At 41.2% G+C, this 22362-nt stretch overlaps 2 protein-coding genes across 5 annotated transcripts; both read left to right on the forward strand.

Annotated features, from left to right (window-relative positions):
• Positions 1-13738: 13738 nt before the first annotated feature.
• Srprbeta (signal recognition particle receptor beta) lies at positions 13739-15009 on the forward strand. The gene is made up of 4 exons (XM_076429100.1): positions 13739-13980; positions 14170-14336; positions 14411-14550; positions 14626-15009. The coding sequence occupies exons 1-4, from the start codon at positions 13887-13889 to the stop codon at positions 14957-14959; spliced, it is 735 nt and encodes a 244-aa protein (XP_076285215.1). The 5' UTR covers positions 13739-13886; the 3' UTR covers positions 14960-15009.
• A 216-nt stretch (positions 15010-15225) lies between these two features.
• LOC143211411 (WD repeat, SAM and U-box domain-containing protein 1) lies at positions 15226-22322 on the forward strand. 4 transcript variants are annotated; one of them, XM_076429069.1, is made up of 19 exons: positions 15226-15500; positions 15654-15756; positions 16563-16691; positions 16825-16996; positions 17065-17210; positions 17354-17583; positions 17798-18036; positions 18095-18185; positions 18270-18382; positions 18447-18589; positions 18887-19088; positions 19536-19681; positions 19783-19994; positions 20073-20353; positions 20436-20526; positions 20606-20700; positions 20793-20954; positions 21292-21439; positions 21527-21978. In XM_076429069.1, exons 3-19 carry the CDS (start codon positions 16573-16575, stop codon positions 21688-21690), a joined length of 2754 nt encoding a protein of 917 aa, XP_076285184.1. In that variant the 5' UTR covers positions 15226-15500; positions 15654-15756; positions 16563-16572; the 3' UTR covers positions 21691-21978. The 4 variants fall into 4 exon arrangements, 3 of the variants coding, with proteins under 3 accessions (XP_076285184.1, XP_076285182.1, XP_076285183.1); XR_013009460.1 differs by lacking the exons at positions 15226-15500; positions 15654-15756 and adding exons at positions 15970-16219; positions 21993-22322 and having other exon boundaries at positions 21527-21847; XM_076429067.1 differs by lacking the exons at positions 15226-15500; positions 15654-15756 and adding an exon at positions 15970-16219.
• The last annotated feature ends 40 nt before the right edge of the window (positions 22323-22362 follow it).

Below are 22362 nucleotides of genomic sequence, written 5' to 3' on the forward strand. Positions count from 1 at the left end.
CGCGATTAAGAAATCAAGATCCAGCCACGATCGGATCACCGGTCGCATAAAGACCTGAAATTCCCGTGGGGAACGAACGAGTTCGCCGCTCTTGTTTCACGCTCTTTCATGTTCCTCTTATATCGCCCTTCAGATGATCGATCAAAGATTAAGGGCGCAGAGGAGAATACGGAACTTCCGAGGTTCGCAAATTTCGACCCTCGACCGATCGCTATCGAAACGGATGTTTATGTTTGACTGACTGGACGTCGAGCACATGCCTTTTGACCCTTGAACGGTAAAAATTCGCATTTTCGCAGCATCTGTTGCGCGTATACAAATTTCAGATTTATTTGATGTCTCAGTTGACTCTAGTTTTGCCATTTTCTGAGGCGTTCGGGGAGCGTCAAAAAGAATTTTTCAGGAAGAGTCCGTTACATTCCAGAAAAAAGATAGACCCCTACTAAAACTAGGTACTTAATGGTTTTATTTCGGGTACCTACCATCAGTAAATACATAATGTGCTACGTTAAACTGCAGCTTTGTCCCTGGGACTGGTATATTATTGCGTAGCCATGGAGGACTCCCCGAGTTACAAGAGGGCCTAAAGTAAGAGACCCAGGGCCCGTTCTTGCTCGCCTGCATCTGCAAACTCTGGACTCGGAAGTTCCGTCGAGGGTACAGGCTGGCTCTCACAATAAAACAGGCCGCGGCCTTGAATTTTGTTTTTAACTTATCGCCCCTCTTCCGGCTATCGCGATCCGCCGCTAATGCTCGTTGTACCTGGGTTTCTACTCCTATTCCTGGAACTATCCATCCAAATTCCAATTTTCTAGTTTATAGTACACTTATATTGATTTTGCCTACAGTGTACTAAATCTCTCTCACTCTCTATGTTTATTAATTTCCTTTAAACCGAAATAAAATTGTAGGTTTTTATAGTCGAAATAGAGCCTTTGGGAAAAACATAGGCACACAATAAATATAAAATTTCTATTTTTCCTGTCAACTTCTGGACGATGGAGAATTTTCAATCGCTACAGCCATATAGTATTGCAAGGGGCTAAAACGGAATAATTTTTTTGAAGTGGACTAGACGAGACCTGATTGTTTCAGCAATTAGAAATTTACTAAATATCATGGACAAAAAAGATGTAAAGTGAAATTGACGAAACGAGGCCATCAGTGATCCACGAAAATTCTCATGGAACTTCATGTCCGATTCCCATGGTCCACGATTTCCCATAAATATTCCAGCTAGCTGTCATAACGGAAGGCGTTCGGTCAGATGTCGCGACCTCCTCATTAACCCCGGGAGGCTGAGAGTGGTTCGAGTAGTTCGCTTGACCACAAACCTCTTGAGGAAGATCAAGAGGCGAGTCTAAATTTGGAACGCCCACCCTCTGCTTTGCGGCTCGATCTTGGGATACACCTGCAGCCGCCGCCCTCGCACTCACCATGGGATCCAACAGGAAGGAAACGCTATCCCCGAATCTTGAAATCTTCGCTTCCGCCCCGCAAGAAGACCGGACCTTCTAGTCTCACGAGAAAACCTCCTAATCGATTCCCTCAGCCTTGGTCCCGCCAGGTGTCCGAAATTAATTTCATTTCACACGATTCGCTCTTGCCTGGATCACAATCTCGCCTAAACGAATTAACGCGTTCGGAGTCCGAGTATTTAACCCTCGGTTAAATGTTTTATATTTTTATATTTATCAATTTTTTGAAACATTAAAATTCATTTTATTTGCACAGCTCATGCGTTAGATTTTCATTGTAGATCAACCTCAATTTTTATTGCTATGCCTGACTCAGACTTATTCTACCTAACCACACACACACACACACACACACACACTGCTCCTCATAAATCTGTAGAGCTACGTCGTTTAAAAGTAAATTAGTAAGTTACCCATTGACAACCTAATAAAAATATTACTGTCAACTTTCCTGTAATACTTTCACAAACCAAATAAAATTAGGTCACACTCATTATTACAATTTCTACGATCACCAAGAAATCGTGATGTCCCAGCTGTCCCAAAGTTAATTTAGGAGGTCTAGTCTCTACAGAAATAGTGTTTTAATTGCTTCATTTTTAATGGTGCTTCTATATTCAGTAGCCAGGAGCCCCATAGAAAAAAATAAGTGCGTGGGGTCGTTTTTAGACGACATCTGGATCGTCGTCGCGGGGAAGCAGCCGGGATTGTGGAATACAGGAAAATGTAACTCGTTTCCGTGGGAGTTCAATGAAAAAATGTCTCGTCCGCGCGACAGACGGCATCATTTATTACAGCCGGGTATTTGTTTCCACGGGTGGGGGCGCGATTCTCATGAATTTCCTTCTAATAAAAAGTTGTGCTTATGTGCTTTACAGTTGCTCGGGAAACTCACAGTAACAACTAAAATGAACAAAAATATGGAGCACGCAATTTCGTAATGAAAAATCTATAAAATACAAGAACATATTTTTACTGACCAACGTACACCAAAATCGTCAAACAAAAATCTATAAAATACAAGAACATATTTTTACTGACGAACGTATATCAAAATCATCAAACAAAAATCTATAAAATACAAGAACATATTTTTACTGACGAACGTGTACCAAAATCATCAAACAAAAATCTATAAAATACAAAAACATATTTTTATTGACAAATATATATGTTCTTCTATTTTATAGATTTTTTCTGACACACATTAAAAACGTGCATGATTTATTGTCATCTTGAGGGTCTTGTAGACTGTGGTGTCTGATCAATTTTTTAGTTCTGTTATGAAATTTCATGAAATCACCAAATGTATAGTTTATACGCTTGTGAAATCTTTGTTTGCAAAAGACTTTGTGAATGTGAATGAATACAATGCTGCCCGCTAGAAAGTAGCGGGCGTGAACGGTGAATTTGACATGCAGCCTGTACCCCATATGTCGATTGATCCGTTCGACGGTAACTTGAAGATTTCACGAACAATGCTCCACAAAATCCCGATCGTAAATCGAAAGTACCCCATTCACTCGAATTGGGTCAGTGGGTCGTACCGCTGGGAATCGGGTCGTGTGCTGGACACACGCGAGGCAGACGATCACAATGGATCCAATGGCCAGGTAACTACATTTTCAAGCTGGAGTCAGACATCCGCAAAAATCAAAAATTCTAAAAAGTCAATTTGCTCGATGCAACATACACTAATTCGAATGCTTGGCCACATACTATATGTATGTTCTCATTTTAAAGGAAAATTTAAATAAACCAACTATGAAGTAAATATATACCGACAAAGCTGCCGTTCTGACAATAAAAAACGAATTTCACAGTTAGGAATTGGTTTTCTGATCCGCTTCTAAGCATCCGCGTAAGTCGAGGACTTACTGTATTCAGAAAACAATTATTTCCTTGCAAATACAAAAAGGCATAAGTTCATTATCCAGGCGTTAATGCACCCATTATCCTAACCAAACTGATCGATTCCAGAAGAGTAACACCCCGTTGCACACTCCATACGTGCAGCCTAAGGTTGAAGAAAAAAACCAACCCCCCAGCGAGCAGCGTAGGGTAGCTGGACCTCGACGCAGTTGCGTCTACCCCTTTGGAGGCTAGATGCTTGCAGTGGCCACCCCATTCTGTGCCCCCTCCTTTTCCGGAGAGCGGGCCCTGTTCCTTGGCTCGCAAAAGTTCGTGCCGGGCCCTGCCTCTGCCGTGGCGCAAGGGATCACCTGGCGACGGTTCCCACGTTTCTGCGATTCGCGTTTCGCTTCACCCTTTTCGCCTTATATTCCTTCGTCGTGTCGTCGTGTCGGTGGATATTCCTGGGCCCATAATGCTGTACGAAGGAAAACGGTGATGGAAGGGACCTAAAAGGGACGAGAGGGGAGGGGGACAAAGAGAGGGGGGCTAGATCGTGCAGTGGGGGCAGATCCTTTGGTCGAAGGAAGAGAGGACAGAACGAGGAAAGAAAGAAAGGTGGAAAGAAAAGAAAACGAGCCGTGCCTCGTGCATCTATTATGGGGGCCTGACCGCTATGGAGGCGCGCGTGGCTGACACACGAGGGGCCCGCGATAGGGCATGGCGAACGGCACGGCGTTCGACGTTTTATTGGGAAGGGAAAAAGAAAACGGTGCTAAGTCCGGATCCCGCCGGACCCGTGCACAGGCCCAGGTATGTATTTGCATAGAAAGGCTGAAATTTTTGTCCCCAGTGACTGGGCTGTAACTGTTTCGTCTTCCGAAGATCGTGGGAGTTTTTCGGCCCTTGTGGTAATCCTTTATACGACTTGGCCTGGGCCGCGAACGAGCAATTACGGTCCCCAGTTTATTGTTTTATGCCTGTACTATTATGCCGGTTCGCTGGAACCTTGAAACATCGGGGACCAGGATCCTCTTGGACAATGGCAGATCGATTTTAAAACGACGATCGCACCTAGGAGCAGCTCGACCGATGGGGAACACCTGAGAGACTTTTACTGACTTCGGTCCTTGAAATGCCCAAAATCTTCGCAGTGAAAATTTTAGTCTAGAGTACTGTAGCTAAAAAACATTCGTGTTCCATTGATTTGCATGGATAAGTACATATAATAATTTCGGAAGAAGATTCTCCGAAACGTAAGACGGACCTTTCTCCGAGAAACCACAAGTTTGGTCAGTTTCGGGTCATCGATTGTTTTCCGCCTGAATGAGAATTAAAAAAAGGACTCCGTCCAAGAGTATTATGAGTACAGTAACTCAATCTTCCGAACACATCCGGTAACACACAGGCCACCGAGCTAAATATCGAGGCCGAACTGTATTAAGAATCTGTTCACAAGTCCGTTAAAATCATTCAGCGGCTGATCTTTAGGAAACACGATCTGTTTAGTCTTCGGTGCTCCGAAGTGTACCCTCCTCCGTGTTCTTTCATGGGACCGGGCAGCATCGATAGCGTGCTTCGACGAACGAACGAACAGTAATCCGTGCAATGGGACCGGATTGTTTTTACATTGTCTTCCTAACTGCCTTCGAGGAATACTCCAATTTACGGGAACGGGTCGCGCACGCAGGTTCCTCTCTTAAATCACCCTTTACCGTTTCCGGTGGCCTCGCCGGAAATGGCTGGCGAGGGCCATTGATAGGAGAACCTTGCCTAATCCCGGTTTTTAATTATAGCACTGCGCTTGAGATAACATCTAACAATTTTGGCGCCGTTCCCCGAAATAATCCTTCCATCTGCTACGCCCATAAACGTGTAAATCAATCGGAAATTATTTTTCCTATTAGGTCGTTCGGAAAGTCATTTCTTTTTCTCTAGAGAAAATGAAAGCCAACTTTTTACCATATAGAATAAGTTTCATGACATTTTGTTCTATGATCTGTTGCGGTTTTTCAGGCAACTTAAAGATCCCGTGGTGGTAAAATTTTTGTTTTTTATTAGCCAAAAATAAGGTTAAGTAATAACAAATGGAAGCAATTCCATCTCTAACCGACAAATAGACCTAACGGATAACTTGACAAAAAATGTGAGATACTTTCTGAAAATAATTATTATTATAACAAGGCGTTCTGATTCTCCACGAGGTCCTCCTCTGGGTCTGCCAGGCACCGGCAATCCTTTGCGCAACTTCATTACGACACCTCATCCCGGGCATTCTCCTCTCCAAACAACACCTAAACTAAGCTGCCAATTTTCAGTAACAAAAGGGCATCTTGGGGCCCAACGAGGGGGGCCATCCTGAGTGGTGGGGCCCCGAGCTGATATCGGGAGCGAAGTACGGAGCCGAATACGTCCGAAGAGGTGGACGAAGATGCCCGAGAAGGATGGTGGGAACGCGTGGCGCGGTGTGTTCTCACCAGCTTGCTCTCTCTCTCTTTTAGGGCGCCTAGGAGCGCCGCTACGGAGCAAGGTTACTGCCGCTATGACGCCGCGCTTCTGCCGTCTCCGAGCTGCACCAACCTGCCATACGTTTGCCGCGAAATCCGTACCCGAAATGCCAGGCTTTGTCTCCTCTAACCTCGACGTCATCGGTTCTCCAATTATCTCCAGCGATCTCCAGGACCAATTTAAAACAAGATCGTAATCTTAACGTTAACAAAAATTTTAGAGCCACGATGTCTCCTTCTTAACCCTTTGCACTCGATTAGTGACTCCCAGGCGCCAGTCAAAATTGCCATATCATTATTTGTAACAATTTTCAAATGATTAAATTCTTCTGTACTCTAGAAATTGCTGGAAGGTTCAATTTTACGTGAATAGTGTAAAAAAGATGATATAGAATAAAAATCTTCTAGGTTGAAAGATGTGTCTTGATTTAAGAATTAAAATTGCTTCGAGACCAAATAGTTAACTTATTTATTGAGATTCTAAGTGAATTTTAACTAATATTTTTAAGAAGAATCTCTTCCTCGGAATATTTGTATGGAGCATTAAATATTCCTAAGGTAAATTCAATGGTTCGAGAAATTACTATCAAATCCTTCATCCTTCCTGCTGAAAACTAAATCGTGTACTCGACATAAATCACTAAACGATCTTTTCTAGAAAACTGCTGCTCTACAGCCACCAAGACTGTCAGAGCCATTATAATTCTAACCGACCAGCACTTTCACCATCGAATCCGTCAATTATCTAAAATTAGCCTTCCCAAGGAAACAGTTAGATCTTCTGCAGTACAAAATCGATCCTGATCCTTCGAGATTGCATAAAACCTTGTGCCTGGTAGGAGATGATGCGGAAGACCATAATCGAAAAAGGATTACAGCTCGCGTTTTATTGATATTCAAAATCCATGGTCGTCGAAGAGGTGAAAATTGGGGGTCCAGCAATTAAATGGGATGACGATCGGTCGAATGGTCTCCTTTGCAGAAGCATCTGCTTTCCCGATGACGTAACGCGGTGTTCGAACAATGGTGTTCCTTTAAACGACGATCGACGCGGCCCATTTCTCGAAAAAGCTCGTCGCCGCAGCTCTATGCAAATGGTAGTTCCAATGGGGGACCTTCGGTGAAATTTGTCACTTCGAACGAGTTAGTTCACGCAAGTAAACCGGCTATTAGGCCCCGAGAAATCACCGCCGCTTGTTTCGTTGCGAGAACACCGCATTGTCTACTTCCTCAGCTCGGAGGCGACTGCATATGGGGAAATTGTGGACCAGGGGCCCATGGGTTCAGTTTTATTCGGATTATTATGGACAATGAATAATAAGTGGTCCACATTTTACTGGGAAATGCGCTGGGAAATTGGCGAGAATTTGTTTAGGCGAATTTCGCACAGTGTTGAAAATTCTTCTATTTTTAAACTAAAGATTTTGTGCATTTATGAAATGAGCAATACGCACATGTGATAAACAACTTTTACAAAAAGCCCTACGCTACCTGATTTGCAACAAACTGGAGTCAAATAGAAATTTATTTTCTTTCTTTATATGTTTAATAGTAAAATAATATAATAATATTTTTTAATTCTTCTAATGTTTTTAATGTTTTAAATTACACCTACTTACTTTTGTCATAAATACATACAATCCGCTGTCTACTCATTAGTAATCCTGTGAAGTTAAAACTATGCAACAATGCAACATTGCCAACTATGCAGCATTTACATTCTTCACACTTTTTTACTGTTTTGCATTGAATTTCCATTTTTACTAATGCTGTAGCAAACAGTAATGCAATTTTTTCCCGACTTTGTTGTTCGTTCAACAAAGAGAATCCTTGAACGCCGAGGTTTAGAAACTCCAGATTGCTTCAGTCGAGCATGCAGAATTGATAACTCTTAGGGAATTCCGTCGTCGTCATTAAACGGGATAATTGCCAGCGACGCCGTAATCGCCGGATCGAGAAACCGATTAGTGCACATTACGGCGTGCGGCTAATTACAGCGCAAATCCCAGTTAATCAGACAGTTCTTCCAAAGTTCCTACCTAGCTTCTTAGGGAAATTCCCCTGGATACGTATTAACGGGAGTTATTATGTATCTTGAGATCACTGACGCGATGCGATGCTACCGTAGTGCGATGGGACAAAGCTGAAATCGTTGCATCAGCTGGAGCCAAATGTGCTCTCGTGCTGATGGTTTGAATCTTGGGGTGTTGAGCAATGGTCCAGCGTGGATCGTCGAGGGGGAACTCTTCTTGTAGGAGTCTTTGATTCTAGTCTTCGATGAAGGAGACCTGGAATAACGGCACGCGCCAGACGACGATGGTCTGCGACCGATTTATTGATTTGTGGAAAGCAGCTGATGCTTGGGAAATTGATGTTCTGCTGGGATTAAGGAGCAATATACGATCCCCTTGCAGGACTCTGTCACACATATCGAGGCATTGTTGTTCCAAAATCTGTAAAATAAGCCTGGTAATACATATTACGTATACGTATAATGTATAAATATAATAAATGTATATAATAATTGGATGTATCTAGAGTAATTATTAAAAGACGGTATTTAAAGAAGCTACAATACGATATATTGGATTGGGGAATAAGTTCGTAGCGTTTTATGTTTTCCTTTATTCTACAACGATTTTTTTATTCTTTGGCAAAGTGTTGTACATCAATCGAAAGAGCTCTTTCTGCTCTACGAAACTGTGATAATCGTTGTTTTGAATAATTTAATTTTTTATTATTTTTCAGGCTTAGAAATTGAATATCCAGGAGGCAAAAATCAACATTTTCGACACATGTTAAGAAGCAATTTGAAGGCAATTTTCTTTGTTGTTTTCAGTAAGCTCGTTGAAACCCAAGAAGATGGTTGAGAATGGTCTTATGATCACAGTTCATTTTTTCCGCTAATTCTTTTTGACCTCGATGAAAAGCGAAGAAATGCAGGTGTCAAAAATGTTGATTCTTGCCTCCTGGATATATCATTTCTAAGCCTGAAAAATAATAAAAAATTAAATTATTCAAAACAACGATTATCACAGTTTTGTAGAGCAGAAAGAGCTCTTTCGATTGATGTACAACACTTTGCGAAAGAACAAAAAAGTCGTTGTAGAATAAAAGAAAACATAAAACGCTACGAACTTATTCCCAAACCCAATATCATAATATATTAGAATATAATATACAATACGATGTAGAAATTACTGAGGTGAATCGGAAGAATTTTTTCCGTTATCAAAATGTTGGTTGGGGCGGTTTTAATTATAAATGGAGTTAAGAAAATTAAGTAAATGTAGAAATTGTTTAGAACGAACTATAGATAAACAAGCTGCCTGTAGATATAATTTCAATTCAATTAAAATCAGAAAAATGTTGAAATTATAAATTTGTAGAACTTCGAAGATATGATCGTAAGAAGCAAAGACTATTAATTGTTGTATCCCCTTGCTCCTCAAGTAATTGCAAAGATATCCTGCAGGAGAAGAAGCTCGTTCAGCCTCTACACTTGTAGGTCCAACAGTTATTATCAATGCAACATCGAAATAGTTCATTTCTACACGCGTGGTCACGCAAAACCGGGATTTAACCTATTTAAGAAATACGGAACCCAAAAGTGACGCGGGATCCTGCGGGATTGTGAGCCCTAATTGTAACACATGTAAAACTAGTCGTCAGCGCGTTCAGTCTTGGGGGAAAGGAAGAAAATCCGGAAGTAGCGTAAACGGCAGTTCATAAGAATCGAAGAAAGCAGCAGGTGCACGGAAATGCCTCCGATTCCGAGCGTAGGTAGCGCAAAATCGCCTAGCGATCCCACGAAAACGGGGAATCTCAACGTTTCTGCCATATGACGCGACGATAACGACAGAGAGGCGTCCCGGTACGGTGATCACTGGGCGCAAGAAACCACGACATTGCAGCTGCATGGAAAGAAAATCGATACAAGGACTTCAGTAGGTCGTGGAACGAGGCAGGTGACGTTGGTCGCGTGCCAGACTCCCCTTCCTTTTGCCGGTAAGAAAAGCATTTTGCGCAACCCCATTGTCCTTGGCTCCCTTCTTGCTCACGATTTGTGGTCCCTTTAACATAGGGCCCAAGAAGACCGGCACCCTTCGGACGTCGTCAAGGGATTTCCCTCGGGGTTCGAATAAGGGCCGCCCTCCCCGATCTTCATGGAACGACATATCGCGCGTGCATCTTGAAATGATCCATGCGTTCCGCTAGGATTGACTTTCGTCACGAACCCGGACGATCGGAATTAGAACGACAATGATTTCATGCTCGTCTTCCATTATTCGTACCAGGTTTCTTGACCCTCGCGTGAGTACTACCAGCTGCGATTTACGATATTTTCTTTAAAAATGACGTTCTCGAAAAAGTTGCTCCGCAAGATTGCGACCGAATATTTTTTGAGCTGGGCTGTAGACACACTCACAGCGAAACCAAATGTTGAAGCTTGTCTTTGTATTCATTCTTCTTTCAAAGAGTGTAATCTGCATATTTAGTGTTAACAGACATTGTTATTGTATTCACTCGTAGTTATTATTGTATAGAAAAATAAACCCAGGGTTGAAAGTGCTTAGAAAATAAAAATATTTTTTGAGGAATCGAGGAATCAGCGAGACGAAATTTCCATAAAGCCGTACGAGAATGCAAACAGCTGATTTTCCAAACGGTCGAGGCAGCAACGCCGGTTAGCCCGAGGCGGCAGCAGCAAAAATCAATTCAGGTAATAAGAACAGGAATCGCAAAAGGAGGACAGAAGAAACCGGGAGCAAGTAAACTGGTTTCCTCTTTGTCCGGTTCCCTGTGTTCGCAAATCCCCAAATATTTCGATAGCGCGTTTCCTGGAGCTTACAACCGGGGCTTGTACGCGCGTACATATCAGCGAAGCACACGTGCTGTTTCGCATCTGTCTTTGGCATCTGCAATTTCCTCGAGTCCCACGACCCTTGCCCATTACTATTCCTCGTTCCGGATCGACTTACCATAGAAGAAAGGAGAGAGAGAGAAAGAAAAAGGAATGATTACCCCTCCTTCGACGTCACCGAGGGGATTCCGTGTGGGCACATGCTTCTGACGTCACGCGATGCACACGTCATGGTGACGTCGAATCCTCCGAGGGGGGTTTGAAATCTTAAGCATAGCATCTGCAGGGTGCTTTGGGGGATCGAACGTGGAGAATGAGAGAGAGGTCGTAATCACGACTTGAAGAAGGAGAAAACGAAGAAGGGGATCGTGCAAAGAGAATGAAGTGGAATCGCGAGGGGTGCACACACGTGGGAAAACGGCACGCGTCCCTCTTTTGGCCCGGTGTCACTTACACCTGGAATTTTTCGGGCATTTATCAGTGCGCGGCCCTAACTTCGCGTTCCCGCCGGAATTCCTTCGTGTGACTTCGCGTGGCGGGCCGAGATCGATCAAAGAGACGATTATTGCGCGCCGCGAGGGGCCCCGCCGTTCCTTCTTCCCTTTGTTTGCCGCAATTGTGCTTGTTAGGGCCCATACCATGGCATCCTTCAGCAATGTTTCTTAAGCAGCACACGATTGCGCGTTTTGTTTTAACTGCGCGTGTGCTGCTGTTACAATTGACAATTCGTGCGCTCAACACATTCGCTGCCAGCATTAAACCAATATTAAAACAACTTCTAATTTAACTCGGTGTCAAATTGACACAGCGGTAAAAAAGATCGATGAAATAACAAGGTAAACAATTATTTTTCGATGTTTTTTCGCATTAAACAAATAAAAGTCACGAAGTTTCGGGTTTACCTACAGATACAGAACAGTATAACTTATTTCGGGAAAACTGTGCCAAATTGACACGAGGGACGGACGATGGTTAATTCCAATTACTTATTCTGCATAAAATCTGAAAGCTATGTACAACATTAAATTGATTTGTTGGGTTTGAAACGAGGATTTTTATTGGTCCGACGACAGGAATGGTTTTCTCGCACCCTTCTGCAGAGCGTACGCACGATGCTGCGTGTCCCCGATTCTTTCAGGACTAGGTTAATCTTTCGCAGCATGCAACGTACTTACAGCAGCTGTGACTGCAGACTTGTTATTGTTAAATTTAGGATTATGCAAAATATGCCGGAATGTCCTGCAGTTTACTAAAGTGGGGCATGCATTTGCATCTGAAGACGAGCGGTCTAGTCTTTCACCCAGCAATTAGAAGCTCCTCAGTACCTCTAAAGAAACAGGGTTAATAAGTTTCACTGATCGATTTCAGGCTGCAGCTGAACCTCCATTATATGAACCTTTAGCACCTACGTACCTCACTGTCCGAACATCCTGTTATTGTAACCGGTAGAGACGTTCAACCCTTATACTTCATGAAATTTCTTATAATTCATGTGATGTGCAATAACTGAAAAGTTCATTTTTATGGGCACATATAGCAGTTTCACTATGTTCGAATAGGAATAAAAATGACTGGAATTATTTGCCTTGATGTCCACACATTGCCCCCATAATCGGTGTCGTCCACCATGAGAAACGCTTTCCAGGTGGTTGCACCGGTAAGCGAACGACATGTGCGTGATTATGACGCTATCGTTATGGGAATACCATCATTCCAACGCAGGACAGCTTTGTTTCTGCTATCTGTAGGTTTTGAAAGCACAATGGCGTACACGGAAGCCAATTTATCGAACGCCGCAAGGGTTTTTGGACTCCTCTAACCACAAAACAATTTATATTCTTGTTACGTTCCATCGGCCAAAATAGTACGTCATTAAATACATTTTTATAATCACCGTTAAACTGTGGATTTTTATGCGAAACAAAATATATTTGACTGTTGTTATATTATTATATTATATTATATTTTACATTGTTGCTAGGATTCGAAGTTTGTGTGTTGAGAGACACTAGGAAGCGTTTACGGTACCTGCTCGAAGCGAACAGGTGAGATGATACAATATTAATGAAATTTAATTCGTCCTAATGAGAAGTAATTGTCCATTAATATACACTGTCGTGTGTTGGACCACCGTGAGAATGCGCGATGAGTTATCAGCACAATTCCCATGGATGCCTCGACACCTGGCAGAATGCAGTTGCTGCGGTAAAAGTTTCGTCCCTAAAAACGACAGGGTTCCGGCTGTGGATTACGCCAGCACGTACGTTCCGATAGACAATAATTGTCTGTTAATAACGTCCGGTGGGGAGCTGACGCACATGGCAAATAGTTTAACTCGTCGTGACAGATGTTATTAGAAGCGCTTCTGTCTTAAGAGAATCATCACGTGTACATTTATTCCTAGAAGATAATGAAATTCTCTAAATTCTAAATTAGATCAATTCCAATACGAAAAAATTAACTTTTTGTCCGGTAGATGGAATAATTATTTTAGGAAACACATTAATGTTTTTCTAATATAGTCTTGTCCTGAATATGTTGGTCCTGATGTAGCAGATTATTTAAGCTGGTTCGTTCTAAGTTATATATTTCTTGTTTCGAGATATTTTAAGGAAAAAGATATTAACACTAAATGAATTCCATATAATGTTGAAATAATATTGCAGTTCGGTTCATTTTTGATAATATCGTAAAAATTACATTGAATTAATTTAGTTTAAAATAATGTCATGTGAAATAACTGATAAACTCATTTTTTTCATTTTCCCGGTTTCTCAAGGATCTAAATAGTTCCAACATTTATCGTTCGCCAGCGTAGAGGGCGTAAGAAATCGAGTTTGTTGTCGGTATTTCAGATTGTGAGACACTTTATTAAAGAAATTTAAACGTACTAATTTATTAATTACTTCTTATAATAGTACGAATGCATTTTAAATAAATGTCCTACTTTTAGCCATTTTAAATGAAGAGAAATCTTTAATAGAGCGGCAAATATTTGAAAAAATTCTTTTCTAGATAAAGATGGCGCTTTTACACTCTCAATTCTCAATAATCTCAATCCCTGTCAACTGCTACAGGTTGAACTGTTGGCATACGTGACAATACGTGTACATATTCTGTACATCATTGTTGTAGTTTAAATAAATTAGAGTATGTCCACGAGGTGAATTATAATAAAACATAACAATGGATGAATATGTGAAGCCATTAACAAGTCGCGATGTTGATTCCGAATTTCTGGGCATATTGGTTGCGGTAATAGCGATTATTATAACCATAGGTAACGCACATATTTTTGCGGATCACAATTATATCAATATGTTGCACAAAATTGAAAAATATTGACTGCATTCTCTAAAATACAATGATTAAGTTCAATTCTATCATAGAGTTGCTAATAACTAGTTGGAAGATGGACATAACCTCTAATATTCTAATAAATGTTTTTCCTATTTGTTCCTCTGTTTAGTATTGTTTATCATATGGCGCAGAAGTAAATCTATAGGAAATAGGATACTTCTAACTGGTCTCAGCGATGCTGGCAAAACACTAATATTTTCACGTTTAGTGTGCTCCAAATTTGTTAAAACTTACACATCTGCGAAGGAGAATGTGGAAGATCTTGTAATTAATAATGTAAGTATTGGCAGTTTATAGCAAGATTCATTATCATCAACATCATAGTCTTTCATTGCCATTTGTACATCTAGCGTACCCTGAAGCTGGTTGATATTCCTGGACACGAGCGTTTGCGCTACAAATACTTCGATCAATTCAAGTCATCTGCAAAAGTAGTCATCTACGTAATCGATTCGGTCTCCTTCCAAAAGGATATTCGTGATGTAGCAGAGTAAGTATATACAATTAACTTTATATCCTCCAATACTCTAACAGAAGAGTGATTAAAGACCTTGTTCATTTTCAGGTACTTGTACAACATACTGTCGGACCCATCTATGCAAAAGAAATCTGTGCTTATATTATGCAATAAACAGGACCAAACGATGGCGAAGGGTTCTTCTGTTATAAAAACTTTATTAGAAAGAGAAATGAATCTATTACGTATGACAAAGACCAATCAGTTGCAAGCTACGGACGCATCATCCGCAAATGTCTTCCTTGGCAAAGAAGGAAAAGATTTCGAATTTGCCCAGCTGGATACGCACATGGATTTTGCAGAATGCAACGCATTTAATAAAGATCCTGACACTTCAGCTGACATTGAACAATTAAATTCTTGGTTAAAAAAGATTGCTTGAAAAGTTGTACTTGTTTTTCAAAATAAATTATTTGTTTTTAATTTGGTAAAGGAGTTTTTGGATCTTAAGTCTGTGGTCTCATTGAGAACTCCTTTCTTTCAAGCATTTCTTTTTGTATCTGAAGCTTCTATTCTATTACATTTTCCTTCCTCCTGTTCTGTTTCTATTGTTATCTATTCTACAAATTCTACATATAAGTTCAGTGTCTATCGATCTGGTGCCGTCGCTGCGTGACGCATTGCAATGTGCGCGCACGCTATTCGTTTACACATGTAGTAGTATAGCGTGCATGCAAATTCGTATGTATCTCGATAAGTTTCCAGTTGTTTACGATAGCAAATGATATTCAGATTGAAAATCGTTGAACCACAAGTGATTCAGATCGTACGAAAAAATGTGTGAGGAAAGTCAAGTTTGAAATTCACAATTGACGGGAACAGAAAGGTTCTCTGAAGAATTTAGCTGAACATGTTTCAATTGTTGTTGGATCGTAAACAATAACTTCGGAATAATGTTTTCTGGGTGCTTGATCGCAGAGAAGGTGTATAGCTATACTTGTAAAACATATTATATTCCTGTACTATCGATTTTACCGGCTAAGTAGACATGCGTTTAGCGCTTCAGCGTCATAATGTCGAATGCTTTGCTCGGAAAAGTTTCCACTACAGCGTTAACATAATAGATTTCTGTACAGTCTGTACGCGTTGCTCGTCGTACACATCATAGAATGCTGCAGTTCAAGCGGAATTTCCGGAATTCACAGTAAAATTTTATACACGCGTGTTTCTACGTATAACGTAAGTATACCTAGACGTTTCTGGCTTTCGCACACGTTCCTTGATTTTCCGCTGCTTGCCGATGGTATTTTACACTGATATTTACATAAAGAAGTAAAGGGTTGAAACGTTCAAAGTCTCCGTTATCCATTTCTATTGAATTCTACGGTGCAATACAGTTTGCGTGGTATGCACAGTTGTTTATTATCCGAATAGAATAATATAATTTCCTTCGGAAAGGTTCCCGAAACTTGAACAGAATCCTTGAACTTGTCATCGCTGCGTAACCTGACCTATCGTTCGACATGAATAAGTTAAATTCAGATTTACTTCCGTAAATCGGGGGTGTTCCCACCCCCGCTACCACCACCGCTTCACGCAAGTACATATTACTTTAAAGGTTTCCGCCCAATCAAACGTACATAGCTCCCGAACATCCTGTACAATAGAGCCACGTTTACGATCACATTAAATCAATGTCAAGGTCTGAAAGCTTTATATTCTACAGCGTAGTTTTCCTAATGGGAATACGGTGACGAAAAGCGGCATACACACATCGTGCTCGCGACCACGCCGATTGTCAGTTACGATAGATTGTTTAGAGATAAGGCGTTAATTTGTTAATAAGAATCGATCGGTTCGTTTGAAAATTATTATAAGCACGTCTCGAGTGTCGTTCGTGGTCGAGGAACGCGTGAAATTTTCAAGTTGTTCGAAGTTCCACGGTTTCATTTTGAATAACAAAGGGAAAATAAATGAGCGAGTGCGCGAAACCGAGCAAGGTGATTACGATGAAAGGGGAAACTTTGTATTCTTGTTGTTTTCAGTAAGAGTAAAATGACTGCTGCCGCCGTTAAGATAGGTGATGTGCAAGCTCTGCAAACCTTAACGTGTCATACGAGCGACGTGACGAGCGTTGATTTCGCCAGCGATTGTGTATTAGTGACTGGATCGGGGTAAGATTACCGTTCTATCATACATACTGTACTGTACATATAATATACATATGTACAATATTGAAACAATGCGCACACTTGCTGCCCGCTGTGGTAAATATATGTATAGTTTGCCGGCTACTTTGATTGTTAGAGATAAACGCATTCGAGTCTGGCAATGGAGAGCGTGCAGCGGATATGTGGAAGCAAGCTATTCACCTTTGATAGGTCACAAATATGGCATTACGTCGGTGAAAGTAAGCCCCCGATCGACAATGCTGGCTTCGGCTAGCATAGACGGGACAACGCTATTGTGGAACTTGCGGGTATGCTTTGACTTTGACCGTGTACGATTTTGCCACTCGTCGAATACGCTTATCCCTTCTCTCCTCAGACGGGATTGAAAATTCACACAATGGTTCAAGTCGGTGGCGAAGCTGTTAGAGTTTGTAGATTCTCGTCGGACTCTACGTTACTCGCAACCGCCGGCGACTACGGACAGGTCTGTCTGTGGGATTTGATTCGACGCAATTTAATCAAGTAAAAAAATCTCATGTTCTTTTTGGGTAACATTTGTTTACATTTATATATACTGTGTTCGTACGCGTGTACGCATATGCGTGCGTGCGTGCGCGCTTATGAAACGAAACGATACCTATATGTTCACATACTGTACTGTATAGATGTTTCCAACAGCACGACGGTGCTATACAGAGCGTATGCTTTTCGCCGGACTCGAGTTGGTTGATTACAAGTTGCACCCTTGGGGTCTTAAAATTATTTTCCACTGCCGATATTATCGACTCGTCGTGCATGTCTGATAAACAAGCAATTACCGCGTTTGCCTGGATAGACGATGCTCATGATTTAGGTGTCGTTTCTTGCGATTTTTCGACTTTTCAAGAAGTTACAAGTACGTAAACGATACGATATCTTCCTACCTACCTGCCTACCTATAATTACCTATCTACCTACCTATACCTACCCCTACATGCTACATACTATATATACACCTACTTTTAAATATATAGCTATCTATGCGGTACTTATACTGTATATTAGTCGTTAAAATCACGCTGATATCGATACGGAATCGGTAATGTAATCGTTGCGTTCTTTATACGCAGGCACTGAACCATTCACAAAGCTGTATCATCTGGTCACATGTGGGAACGATCATTGCGTGAAATTATGGGAGGTGACAGTGATACAAGCAAAGTGTCAAGCTCAAGCGTTCACTGCCAAAATAAACATCTGCAGAATCCTGGAGAAGCATAGTAGTGCCTTGACTTGCGTTCGTTTCAACTCGAACGGATTGTACGTGGTCAGCAGTGGCCTTGACAAAACAGCGGTGATATGGGAAACGGTAGGTTTCGCTGAATCGCAACGATTCGCAAAACAACTGAAACAATTTTCATTTCCAGAGCACGGGTAAAGTAGTGGCGATATTGTCGGGGCACAATAGATATGTGGCATGCTGCGCATTCTCGAGAGACGGACATTTAGTTGCGACTGGTAGTATCGACGCGATACATACAACTATATTGTTTATACGTACAATGATCGTTACAATAATATCTACATGTATATATGTCGCAGGGTCCAACGACAAGTCGGTGATCGTTTGGGATTTAACGGGAACTTTGTCTCTCGACTCGGAACTCTCGCGATGCTCCGTGTCCGCGACATTGCCGATGATGGATCATGAAAAGGTACAGATGCAAAATCGTTAGAAGATAGTACATACTCACACGCAACCCGGCCTTTGTTCCGTAGGGCGCAATGCACGAACAAGATGTGATGAAAAATGCAGAGACGTCGGTCAACGACGTGCAACTTATCCAAAGATTAGAAGATCACAGTGGCGTGATAAACAGTGTAGCTTGTTATGGGAATCACCTCATCGCTTCCGGATCGGGGTTAGTCGACACGAATTCATTGAAAGGAACTGTGTCATATTTAGACTGTGGATCTTTATGCAAAATAAAAATTGTCTGCATCGATTGCAAGAAATAGAAACTAAATTGAACGTTACTTCTTTCCTTAATGATTTTAATAGAGGAGAAATCGTACATTGACATCTTCAATTTTTTCAATTCTCCAACAATTTTGGATTTCATCTACTCAATTTTCCTATAAATGCATAAAAATCCGCAGTCTAGCCATATGCAATTGTTGTCGTATAAACTTGATCCCCCGATCGTTCCCTGATGCAGAGACAAGCTGGTACGCGTGTGGAGTATCGAAACCGACGAGGAAGTGGAAGATTGCGGCGACCCTGTAATCAAATGTCGAGAGAAACCATACAGTCCATTGGATACTCACAAATACAGTATAAATCATGTGGAATTCAGTCCTTGCGGTACTATGCTTGCGTCTTGTTCCTTAGACGGCACCGCTATCATCTGGAATACGGAGGTACATAATACCCGCGTGTATCTATGTATACATATTGTAGACTAGGTGAACATACAGGGTGCGGCCGGACGGGTGGTACAACCGAGCAGGGGGTGATACAACATGTACCCTTTTTCATTTGACGCTTTGTTTTCGAGAAAATCGAGTTTGAAAATGCAGCGAATACACGTGCTATTGCATAGGAATCGTCTGACGCGTCTGACCATGATCAACCAATTCTACTTTGTGCATATACATACTAAAGCACGCCAACCTGGCGGAACTTTACACTCAATTTTCTCGGAAACGAAGCATCAAACGAAAAAATGTTATTCCTTTATCAGCTCGATTGTACCACCCGTCCGGCCACACCCTGTATACGTAAGCACGTATACATGTGTACGTATGCATGCATGCTCAATTTCTCTGTATATTTTTCATTCTTGACTACAATGGACGCTGCCGTAGAACGGGTGCCAAGCGAAATCCTCATTCGTAAACTCGGGTTACGGTATTCGTGTTTGTCGATGGTCACCGGATGGATCCAAACTTGCTACAGCTGGAGACGACGAAAGAGCGACGTTATGGGATGTGAACGAGATGGTGGAACTTCGGTATTTCGCTCGTATTTCTAGCTACGTATATGTCTGTGTTTGTCCAATGACACACGTGAAACGGACGAACTCGGTTAATTATCAAAACTGTGATGACACAGAATTTTCAGAGGTCATTCCGATGCAGTGAACGCAATCGCCTTCACGCACGATTCTCGTTATTTGGTCACGGCTTGCAACGAAGGAACTTGGAGATTATTCGATACCATGGACGATAAGGGCGGTAACGTAGCCTTGATGATCTGCGAGGAAGCGCACGACTTGGGCGTTCAAGGTTGCGATTTTAGTCCAACATGCAATTTTAGCTTTATCGGTAAGCGACTCGAAGTTTAACAAAATACGTATCGTTGCATCGTTCACTACATATTGCTCGTACATTACTTTTGGCAAGCAGGCAGAAGATTGACGGATGATGGTAGACAATCTTATTTATTAGCAACGAGCGGCAACGACTCGTTGGTCAAGTTATGGCAAATTACAACGCCTAAAGATAGCGAGACGCCGACGACAGGAAGCGGTAGTGCCGGGTGTAACGATTCGGATGGCCAGTTTAAACAGAAAAAAGTTTTGGCTGGGCACGGTGGTAACGTGACGTGCGTTCAATTTTCTCCGATTCAAGGTGAAATGCTAGGAAGCGTAGCAACGGATAGAACAGCTCGTATTTGGAGTATAGTGAGTACTCGCGGATTTTCGCACATCTACCTGACCCAACTCATATGAAATAAGATGATACACTATGTGTATGCGATTTTAGTACTCTGGAGATTGCTTGTACGTGTTGGAAGAACACGAAAGCCTCGTAACTTCTTGTGCATTTTCCGAGAACATGTCACTGTTCATTACAGGTGAACGCGTTCAAGTTTATCTCATACGTATCGGTCTCATAGTTTCAATAATTGCTAACCAGATCTTTTTAACGAACAGGTGCGCTAGACAAAACTATTCTAATCTGGAAAATACCCCAGCAGCTAATCTCGCAGAACATCTTGATCGATAATTTGAAGCGAAACAAGAAACAGGTAGCGAATACGTTCTTTTTCTGATGACAATGCGCGACAGTGAAATTCATGAAGAATTGCTAATGTTATGAAACTTGTGTGTATTGCGCCAGGTTGCAGACTGGAGGGTTGACGACACTTTAAAATGGCTGCAAGAGATAGGATTGTCAGCGTTGGCAAAGAGAGCCCGCGTATCGTCTCTGAATGGTCGTCGACTGCTTACCGTGTCGGACGAACAATTAGCGCGAATTCTACAAATCGAACAGGACGAAGAAGTACGGCAAAATTATCGTGATATACAGAGTGATTCTGGGAACTGGGACAAGTTATATACTGCTCCCTTTTTAAGTAAAAATAAACTTCCTATGACCTTATTTTTTATGTGGATGCACCGATGCAACCGCCAGGTGCAATTGCACTTTATTCTTTAATGCAACCCAATTTTTTTGTTAAACCAATCGATCTCTTTTATTATCCGTATAAAAGTACTAACCCAAGGTCACATTAATACTTTACGGGATATTTGACATTTTGTGTTCCCAGTTCCCAGAATCAGCCTGTATAATAATAATAGTACCTTCATCATTCCAATGTGCATATTTATCTTTTTAGACGGCCGATGTGTTTAAAACTCAACTATATTGGTTGAAACGCGAAGAAAGCAATATCGTAGAAGGCTCCATAGACGACACTGAAATACCTCACGAATTTTTATGTCCCATCACGCATGAAATAATGAAGGAACCTGTTCGATGCTCCGGTATGAGATATATTACATTGTATACAGTTATTACAACATGTATAACATCGCAACATCGATCGTGTGATCATTTTCTCGTTTTCTCAGATGGATTCACGTATGAGAGAGCAGCGATAAACGAATGGTTTTTATGTGGAAAATATACAAGCCCTATGACCAATAAAGCTCTACAAGACACTTCGTTCGTACCGAACGTTGAACTGAGAAATATGATATATACTTTTCTTCATGGGAAGCGGCCAGAAACTTGAGAGACCAATGCTTATAAATAGTAGTTTGCAGGTTACATATTAGAGCACCGTACGAATTTTTCAAGAGTCGATGAAAAACATTTTCTTCTATTGCTATTTGATATTTCGAAATTTCGATATTTCCGCACAAGAAGTTTTGCACTTGAAATGGTGAAGGGTACGGAAAAAATATTTTATTTACACGGGTATAATAACGTATGCACTGCGCACACGCGATTCCATGAAAAGGACCAACATCGTTACGCAAATATACGCACAAAGAATCGTTGATGGACACAATGATCCAACTTTTATCGTTTCAGGTTGAAAATATTTCTCAAAGTCGTTCGAGTTAATTAATTCTATACATTTTTCCATAATCGTATGAACGTATGATGACTTGATATACACGATCGAAACTTGATGGCACTACATATTTCTAGAAGTAGAACATTTTACGAAATTCTAAACCAGTTGATTACTGTTTCTACGAGTACAACTATCTACTATTATGTATATGTATAATTTAACTTGATGCATTTTTAAAATAATGAGAATAATCGTTTGTCGCAAGGAACACGATGCATCGTTGTATGTATGGCAACAAAAAAATGCTGTACAAATTCCGATATTATATTATATCCATACATATATGTATTTGCTATATGTATAATATATAATCACAGCCTACTC

Source organism: Lasioglossum baleicum, chromosome 8, assembly GCF_051020765.1.
Source record: "Lasioglossum baleicum chromosome 8, iyLasBale1, whole genome shotgun sequence".
Classification (NCBI taxonomy): Eukaryota; Metazoa; Arthropoda; class Insecta; order Hymenoptera; family Halictidae; genus Lasioglossum; species Lasioglossum baleicum.